Genomic DNA, 9,715 nt, shown 5'->3' with positions numbered 1-9,715 from the left:
AAATTCAGGAAGTGGCAGGACTCACTAAGATCCCTGGTTAGAACTAGGGCCTTTAACAGCTCAAGAGACCTGATGCAGTTACTGCTACAGCCCAACCTGGGTGACTGGGAAAGGGTTCAAGGTGTGGCAGAGGCGTTAAGTACGGGGCCTTCATTCTGGCTTCACGGAACGCAGCAGCTACTTTGGCCCAGTTCTTAACCTGGAACCTGCGCCCTGTGTTGTTGAGGGGGCTGAACAATCTGTGTTGTTGAGGGGGTTGTTGGAATAAATTCCAGGTTCTTCAGGCGGTTCCATGGTCCAAGGAAGATTAATTAAGAAACCAGTTCTAATCCCATCTCCTGTTGAGATGGGAAAACAGACAAGCTCAACAGTACAGATTAAGGACATAGGCATTAATAATCTTGTCTTCATCAAGAAAGTGCAACCTCAGGCAGCACAGACTTAAGCAGGAGATGGGAATAACAACACCCACTCATACAGATCACTTGCGTGGTGTCGTGTCGTTGTCACCTGGCTCATACCACTCAGGAAATGTTGGCTTAGGTTAGTGGCTGTTTTTGTCACGGGCCTTGTGCACCTGGGAGTTCTGGGTCTAAAAGTGAGACTGAGCCTAACACATAGTCCCCCCCACTGTGAGCCTTATCAGGTGCTGCTGGTAAAAGCGGATGGGGAGCTTGATGGTAGGGAGAAAATTTCACGAGCTCTCTTCTTGAAGCCCTGGGCAAGCATAAAACAAAGCAGGAAGGTCCTCTCCCAACCCATTCACTTTTCTCCTGCCCAGGAAGGAAGAATAGGAAACAAGGGATCTTTCTTCTTCCAGGCTCTGCCACCTCCCCTGGCCCTCCCCGGTCCTGAACACCAGACACGGACGGCACACTCCCCCTTAAATAGATGTTTATTGGCAGTGGGCTGGAACGAGCAGTGGAGTTAGCATATACAGACAACACCACACACCAATGTCACATGGGAGGCAAAAGTGATGGGAAAGAGCAGCCTGGAGCCCTGGGTGAAGTCCCCTCCTCCAGAGTGAGTGTGGGAGGGGACGGGGCCTGGAGTGTTGAGGGGGCAGCCTTAGGACACCTCCGCTTAGTAGGCATGGTTAGAGATGAAGAGAGACTCGCTGGCTGCGGCCCCAGCCTGACCACTTGGGGTGTACTTTCCTTGGCAAGCGAGGCTGTTGGCCTAAGAGGGGAGAGGAGCCAGAGTGAGGTCTCATCAGAATCCCGTCCACCCCGGCACCCCGCCCGCCTCTTGCCCCCATCCTTACCAGGGCTCGCTTGACATACTCCTCCTGGGCAGCCTTCAGGTTCTCCTTCTTTCCACCCCAGGCCTTCAGGGCAGAAGCCTGCAGGGCTCGGCCGTAGGAGAAGGTCAGGGCCCACGGCTTCAGCAGGGGGCATTTGTTGATGGCGTTGAGGTTGATGGAAGCCTCCTCCTCACTCTGGCCTCCAGACAGGAAGGTGATCCCTGTAGAACAAGGGGTGAAGGGGGGGGAAGCAGATATAGTCAGAGACTCAGGGCTTGGTAGGAGCCCCTAGAAGCTGAGCTGGAAGTCAGACCAAATGGGCGTAAAGATTGTGGGCACAGTTCATCTACCTCCCAGAGGTCAAGATGAGGATGTGGGTCTCACCAGTGACAGCGGGGGGCACCGTGCGGCGCAGAGCTGTGACAGTTGCCATGGCAATCTCCTCATGAGAGTATTTATGGGTGCAGGCGTGGCCTGGGGTTACCATATTGGGCTTCAGCAAAGTGCCTTCCAGGTAGATGTGGTGGTCACTCAGAGCCTTGTAGACAGCAGCCAGCACCTAGAGCAGAGCAGGGCCAAAGTCGGTTGCGATCGAGGCGGGGGAGGCGGGGGGAACAGGGGTCAGTCCTACAGCCCTTGGCCCAGTCACCTATCCACCATACTGCCCAGGCAGGCAGGGAACTTACCTTCTCGGTTACATACTGACAGCGCTTCAAGTCATGGTCCCCATCAGGGAGGATCTCGGGCTCCACGATGGGCACGATGCCATTCTGTGGGGTGAGGGACAGGGTGGCCATGAGGCCTTCTAAGCTGAAGCCCACCCATAGCTCTCCACAGCTATCAGCCAAGATCTTATCTCCATGATGACAGAGACTCATGGCCTCACAGCCCTCAGCAGACTGTAGGGAACAGGCATCTCCTCCAAGACACCCACACAATCCCTATTCTGCCCCTCTGCTCACAGAACCCCCGAGTGTCCTCCACAGGCCCGAGCCTGATGCTTGGGGAAGATGCAGAACAACTGCGCCGGGGGAGGTACGTATCCTGGCAGATGGGTGGCAGGCTAGCTGACACTCCGGAACCAAATGAGGTGGGAGGTGGCCGGCTGGGGAACTGGAGGCCCACCTGCTGGCAGATGCTGGCATAACGGGCCAGCACGTTGGCGTTTTCCATGATGGCAAGGGCTGAGGGGGTGTGTTCCCCAATCTTCAGCACACAGCGCCACTTGGCAAAGTCGGCTCCGTCCTTCTTGTACTGGGCACAGCGCTCAGACAGCCCATCCAGCCCTGGAGAGGGAACAGAATCGTCAGAGCACAGCAGAGGAGGGGGCAGGCGGCTCCCCACTCAACCTCGGCACCCAGAGGGCTGGTGGCCTGGGTGAGTCAGTCCGTAGGGCAGGCAACGGTTCTCACCTTGGGTGGTAGTCTCGCCGTTCGTTCCTGCCAGGGGTACCACGCCCTTGTCCACCTGTTGGGGTGGGGGGTGGGGAAGCAACAACATAAGATAGGAGGAGTGACCTCTAGTACTCCACTCTGCCCCTCACTTTACTTAATCTTTTTTTAATTTTTTTTTCAACGTTTATTTATTTATTTTTGGGACAGAGAGAGACAGAGCATGAACGGGGGAGGGGCAGAGAGAGAGGGAGACACAGAATCGGAAACAGGCTCCAGGCTCCGAGCCATCAGCCCAGAGCCCGACACGGGGCTCGAACTCACGGACCGCGAGATCGTGACCTGGCTGAAGTCGGACGCTTAACCGACTGCGCCACCCAGGCGCCCCTCACTTTACTTAATCTTAAGTGATACCTCACGGTTTGCAAATGTTTTCAGTTAGTTACAATACCTGGGCCTAGGAAGGAAAATACACGGGGAGGTTACTGGACAAAACCTGGACTGCCACCACTTACTAACTCTGCGAGCCAAACACTTCACTGCCTTGAGCTTCTGGGTCTTAGTCTGTACAAGGGGAACGCCTTGCTCTTGGAGTTACGAGGATGAAAAGTGCCAAGCAGGGGTACCTGGCTGGCTCAGTCGGGGGAGCATGTGACTCTCGATCTTGGGGTTGTGAGTTCGAGCCCCACACCGGGTATAGGGATTACTTAACTAAAATATTAAAAAAACAAAAGAAAAAGAAGCCAAGCAGTTCCCGTAAGTTTCTGGCTTTTCTCACACATGCTTCGGAGGTGGCCTGGGGCAGACTCCACTCACGTCTCCAGGCTCCCAACCCAATGTCCACCCCCACCCCGGCCTGCCACTCTGATTTCTTTCCCCGAGATCCATCTCATATCCTGAGACCCAGCCCCCTCACCTTGATGCCCACAACACCGCCCTTGGATTTGATGACTTGGGGGAAGGGGCGGCCATCGTCTGTCTTCTGGTACAGTGTCTCATGGAAGAGGATGACACCCCCAATGCAGGGATTCACACGGTCGTCGGCAGTCAGCAGCAGCTGGCGGTAGAAGCGCCGGTTCTCCTCAGTGTTCTCGGTGCCGATGGACTGCAGCCGCTTGGCAATGCTCCCTAGGAGGGGACATCATATAAAAATAAGAGGATCAGCCTGTCACCCTCAACCCTGGGCCCTCCTCCCACTGTGTCCTGCCCGTACCAGTGGACTCATCTGCAGCCAGGATGCCCTTGCCCGGAGCCACAATGCGGTGAGCGATGTCAGAGAGCTCCTTCTTCTGCTCTGGGGTCAGCGCTGGGTATTGGTAGGGCATGGTGCCGGTCAGTTCCTGGCCAAAGGAGGCAGACAGGGGAGGAATGGTTAGCTGGCTCTTCCCATGGTCTCCCCACAAGCAGGGCCCCTTGCCTGGAGGTCAGGACAAAGGTTCCCTACCTCCCCTAGTCCACACTGGGCAGGTCTTGGGGCACTTCCTGTGCCCAAGCCTCCCCTACACCCAACTTCCCTGTACTAGGCCTGCCTCCTGTACCTTCCCTAACTTTGTTTGTTGCTGGGTGTTTCCCACCTTAGGGTGGGGTTGCGTACTGGCATCTGTGGTAAAGCAATAGGCCAGAGACATGGAAAGACAGGTCATGTAGAAGCTGGACCCTTCTGGCTTGCGCTCTGCCATGGGGTCACCTTGCCTAGAAGCAGAACCGAACCGGAGTATTTTAGAATTTAGAGGTCGCACATCAGGCAGAGGGCCCAACAGAAGGACCCAGAGAAGGGAAAGCTCTGGGCTTCAAGTCCCACAGAAACCAAGGGCCAGAGCTGAGACTAGAACCCAGATCTTCTGACTGCTGTACGGGATCCACCCAAGATTCCAGGGCCAGCCCAGGCTCCAAAGCCTCAAGGACATCCCAAGGTTAAACTTCTCCTCCCAGGGTTGGGGGAGGGCCTTAGGAAAAGGGTGTTAGAAAAAAGGGCAGGAGGGTAACGGGAAGCCCAGGAAAGGGCAGCAGAGGAAGCCCAGCCCAAGGGGGAGGAACGGGGTAAGGTTTACCGATCTTATTGCTCATACAGGGTAAGAGAATTGTAGAGAGGCGAGCGGCCCCACCCCTTCCCCTGAAAATGCTCCTGTCTGCCCGCACAGCTGCAGCTGTTCCAGGCTCACAATCAAGGTCACCAGATAAGTAAAGGCACGGAAAGTGTTAACTGAGCAGCACGCGCCTCCAAGGGGTTTCCCCTCCTCGCCAGGGGGGTCCCACCTCCCAGGGCAGGGACCAACCACGCTTTCGGAAACCCTGAGAGTATACGGACTGGCCCCCACCCCCTCGCTGCCTCTTAGGATCACCGCAGAGGCAAAGGGGCCGTAATCCTTTGCACCTGGGATCCCAGCAAGGAAAGGAGAAAAGGAATGGCCCTTCATCTCGTCCTGCTTCCTCCTCCGCCATGACTCAGCGCGCGTAGTCGCTGCATTGCGCAGCAAACCAAGGAAACTCAAGCTGAAGAGGGTTGAGGAGTCCGGGCTGGGAGCATGTATGTGGGAGGTAGTGGGGCGGGGGGAGATGCTGGGACGGGGGAATGGGGGTGGGCTCCGACCCGACCGGCCACTGCCCCCAGGATCCTTCTCCAGGGTCCCTGACCTTCGCACACGGCGAGGGGAGCTCACCTGGCACGGGAGGGGGCGGGTTTGCGGGGTGCGGCGGTGGAGGGCGACGGGCCGGCGAGCGGACTGAGGGAGCGAACGCGGCAGTCGTCACCAGCACCCTGGTTCTGCGGCGCGTTCCAAGCAGAACGCAGCCTACTCAGCTCCGGAGGGGGCGGCGCAGGGGGCGGGAAGCAGGGAGGTGGCGCCGGGCTTATAAAGGCACCGCGCCAGCCTTCGCCGGGTTTTTTCCCTTGAAGGGGGCCGGGAGAGCGCTGGCGTCCAATTGCAGGAGAGGAACGGTGGAGAGGCCGCCCCCGAAAGGCGAAGCCCGGAGGCGGCGCTTGGGCGGGGCCAGCGCTACGAGAACACGATCCCTGCCCCCCCCCCTCACCCCCCGGCCCCCTAGGACGTGACTCGGGCCACATCCTTCGGGTCGCCTGGGCTCTCCACCCCCCACCCGCCGTCTCCCTTCTCCCCCCAGTTGGCGCGTTCTGGGGAGCCGTGACTCAGCCGATTAGGGGCCCCGGAGGAGATGGGAAGGGAGGTGGGGGCAAGTGGGTGCAAGAGCCTGAAAGGACGGAGGCTCAGCCTCCCGGCCTAGGCCCAGCCGCGCGGCCGCGGGGCAGCCCCAGCTTCCGGCCTGCGCTGATGCAGCGTGTGTCACACTGTGACAGAACCCGGAGGTTGGGCGTCTGCCGGCCTCGCCTGCAGGCTCGACTTGCGGGCTCTGGCGCGCGGGGCCGCCCCTCCCTGGGTCACCAGCCCAGGCGGAAGAGCGGCGGGGGGAAAGGGCGGCGAGTGGCTGCCCCGGGAGGAACACGACAGGGCGGCGGGGCTGGCGGGGGGGGGGGGGGGGGGCGGAGGCCGGGCGGCAGCCGTTCCGGGTGGCCCGCCCGCGCCGGTGTAGGCGCCCCAGCTGCCCGGGTCGGGCTCGCGGCCGCGGGGGACCGGCCTCGCCGTGCGTGCGCACGCCCTCTCCGCCCGGGCCGGCGCGGACCCGCCTGCGGCCCCCGCCGCCATCCACAGCCAGACTGCGGCGGAACCGGCCGGCCGCCGCTCGCCCCAGCGAGTCTGGAGATGCAGCGCCAGAGTCCCCGCGCAAACGTCTCCCTGGGACCTGACTTCCCCCTCCAGACTCAAGCCTGTCCCTAGCCGGTCAGCCCCCAGATACATTCCGCGTCCCTCATCCTACCAGCCAAGCCTCCCCTCCTAATCTGGACCCCTTAGGCCCAACCCCAACCCTGCGGCGTCCTGCTGGCGCCCACCTGCGAGGAGGCTGAAGGAGCGGGCAGAGCCTGGTCAGCAGCGAGTGAGCCAGGCCGCTCCTGGGCTGGGTTATAAGGCAGCTCCTGCCCTCCCCCCAGCCAATGTCCCCAACCTTCTCCGGTGACCCCTGCCCTTTCCTTGCCACGGATCCCCTGGCAGGGTCCTATATTTAGGGAAACCTGAAGCCCCTGACATTCAGGCCAGCGTGGGGCCTAAAGTGAGAGAAGGGGGAGGAAGCTCTGGGCCTGCCCTAGTTGGGGGGCAGGGGGAGGGCCCCTGCCCACTCACGCGTCCATCTGAGGAAATTTCTTCCTTGGAAATCCAGCCTGAGGCCCTCAAAGGTTGTCAAGAGAAATCAATCTTTGCCAGGGATCTGTGGGGAGGGAAGGAGAGGAAAGGGGACTCAGATCTGTGGCCCTCTCTGCCTCCTTCTCAACCCCCTCCCCTCTGGGCCCTGATGATGGCTGTTGTGATTCTCAGGAGACCAAGCTTTTGGCAGGAGAGCAGCTGCAGGCACTACACTCACCTCAAAATAACCAAGAGTCCGTGGACAAGGTGTGGTTGTGGTACCCCTATATCCTGACGCTCAAGGCTCAAGTTTGTCCCATAATGTGGTCTGTGGTGAGCAGTGTCTCCCACCCTCACCTTCAATTTTAACAGTTTATGTGGGGAGGAGGAGAGGCGGGGAGGGGGCACCTGCCAGAGCACTAGCCCCTCTCCCTCCTGGCCCCCCAAAGGGGTTGCAGTCCAGCGGGCCAAGGGCTCTCTGAGTCCTGCTCTGCAGGAAGCCAGGCTCTCCACAGCTGGTTCCCGGGCTGATGAGCTGGGCAGGCCATTTGTGGTTCCAGTGGCCTAGAGAAAGGTGTCCAGTGGCCCCTCAGGGAAAGGAACATGTGGGCCCAGGAGGTTGGCCGCTCCCCAAAGGGCAAGGACTCCGGGTCCTCATCGGAGCTTGATCTCAAAGCAGAGACAGTTGAGGCTCTGGCAGTCAGGAAGTTGGCACGCACAGGCACAGTCGCAGAGTGGGCAGCAGCGAGGGCAGCGAGAGGCCCAACCCTGAGGGAGAGGAGAAAGGGGTGAGGGCGGTGGGCAGGAGGAAGGGTGACCAGTGCCCTACGCTGTTTCCCTCTCAGGGGAGAAGGGAACAGGGAGGCCTGGAGAGTCCCATTTGCCCAGTGGAACAGAGGGTACCGTCTACCATTCTTGGGAACAAATCAATTCCCTGTGCTATTAAATCAGCAAGGAGGCAGTGTTCCAAACAACTGAGTTCAGGCGGTCCTTTCCTTCTTCCTATTTAATAGACAAGGAGACTGAGGACCAAATTAATCCTGTTTGATTAAGTCCCAATGTTCAGCTCCAAGATGATTCTACTATATCCTTGTGGCCTCATTCAATTCCAAGCCAGGAGACCGGGGAAAGCACACATTTTCTGTCCATGATGAAAATGACTTGGTTTTGTGAATTTCTTCCTTGGCATGAGACCAGATTGCGGGATCTCGTTCATCATTTCTGAGCGCCTACTCCATGCAAGGCACAGACTGTATTCGTGAATGACTTTTAAAAAATCTCAATTGTCTTTGAGAATGGTAATGTACAGATCTAAGAAAATTTTTTAGTGTTTCACACAGAGTCACCTCTCTTTTATGTATCAGAACCTTGCACAGGGGGCCTCTTTACAAAAGAGGCAATGGAGGCTTAGAGAGGGGGATACCCCTCAACACCAATGCCAGGAATACCAGCTTCCTTCTGGGTCTGCTGGGATAGGGACAGTTTATCTCATGTCACCACTGGCCTAGCACGGGTACTCGTGCTCAGTAGGTATGTGAGAAACAAATGAATGTTGAATGAGTGGATAAATCAAACCATTTCCCCCTCTTTGGGCAAAGAAGAAAGAAGAGGGCTTCAAGGAAATCAGAAGGGTCTGTCTCTTGGGAACTAGGAACAGCATGTCCTTAGTGACAAGAACGGAGAACTGTCCTATGTCTCCCTTCCTGCCCTGTGACAAGGGTGATCTGTGACTGCTTCACGCATGGACTGGAGTCAGGCCAAGTGGCTGGGGTGGGACACACCCAGGATGTGACAGGAGATTGGCTCCTGGAGGCCTGAGGCAGAGCTAGTGACAGTCACAGTTGCACAGCTCAATCAGACACCAGGCCAAGCCAGGAATAGGGGAATGACCTTTCAAACAGCTGAGGTTTGGGGGTGCGGTGTCAGATGACTGGTGAGATCAGATATCAGTAGGGGCTGCGGTGAGGGGAGGGGATCTGCCCGCTGCAAGGACAGGGGTCTGAACTGGGCTGGTGTAGTGCCAGCAGAATTGTCTCTCAAGAAGAAGGCTAGAGGTGTCATGGTGGAAGGGAGATTGAAGTGGTTCCCTTGTGTTTGATGCTGGGGTGGTTTGGGGCCTCCCTGGGGAGTCCCAGTCTGGGCATGAAGCGGGCTCTGTGGGTTTTTGGAGGACCACACCGTCACTCCCTACACAGGACCGGTGGCTGAGAGACGCTCCGTTGCCATCAGCTCAGAGGAGAGGGTATGAAAAGTATTTCTGGGCTCTGTCCACTGGAAGGGTTTACAGCTAGTCATTTATAACTGTCTAATGGATTTCTCGACTCTCACAAGCAGCCATGTGGCTTCTCGAAGGAATCTGCTACTTCAGTACATTAGGCAAGAATGCCACAAGACCGTTAACCCTTGTGTGTTAGGCTCTTTCCGCTTCGATTTCTCTCACTTTGATTTTGGGAAGGCCAGCCATCTTTAGTGGTTAGAGCTCAGGCCCGGATGTGAATCGAATTCAGGCCCAGGTTTGGCTAATTCATGTTTCGAGCCTCAGTTTTCTCATCCAAATGTGCCTCCTTCATAGGTTCATGGCGGCAAGAACAATGCCTGGTACACAGTGAACACTCAATGGCAGGTAGATATTCTTGTCGGCGTTCTCTCCCCCAGGTTTTTAAATAGGCTCCGTGCCCAGCATGGAGGCAAACCGGGGGCGGGGGTGGGGGGAGGGGGGCGTGCCGACTTTGCGCAGGTCGTGATCTCGTGGTCTGAGAGTTCGAGCCCCGTGTTGGGCTCTGTGCCTACAGCTCGGAGCCTGGAGCCTGCTTCGGCTTCTGTGTCTCCCTCTATCTCTGGCTCCCCCCCACTCGCATTCTGTCTCTCTCTCTCAAAAATAAATA

At 57.8% G+C, this 9,715-nt stretch overlaps 1 protein-coding gene across 1 annotated transcript; it reads right to left on the bottom strand.

Moving 5' to 3' along the window:
• Positions 1-877: 877 nt before the first annotated feature.
• ALDOA (aldolase, fructose-bisphosphate A) lies at positions 878-5,463 on the bottom strand. Its single transcript, XM_047087213.1, has 9 exons — positions 5,298-5,463; positions 3,851-3,977; positions 3,554-3,765; positions 2,659-2,713; positions 2,372-2,532; positions 1,933-2,016; positions 1,631-1,805; positions 1,268-1,467; positions 878-1,182 (listed from the first exon to the last, which is right to left on the bottom strand). The coding sequence occupies exons 2-9, from the start codon at positions 3,960-3,962 to the stop codon at positions 1,087-1,089; spliced, it is 1,095 nt and encodes a 364-aa protein (XP_046943169.1). The 5' UTR covers positions 3,963-3,977; positions 5,298-5,463; the 3' UTR covers positions 878-1,086.
• Positions 5,464-9,715: the final 4,252 nt, after the last annotated feature.

This window comes from Lynx rufus, unplaced genomic scaffold (assembly GCF_022079265.1).
Source record: "Lynx rufus isolate CCGP_SWC_20201006 ecotype Redwood Valley unplaced genomic scaffold, mLynRuf1.p SCAF_23, whole genome shotgun sequence".
NCBI lineage: Eukaryota > Metazoa > Chordata > Mammalia > Carnivora > Felidae > Lynx > Lynx rufus.
Note: the sequence above shows the minus strand (reverse complement) of the source record. Positions and strands in the feature narration are given on the sequence as shown.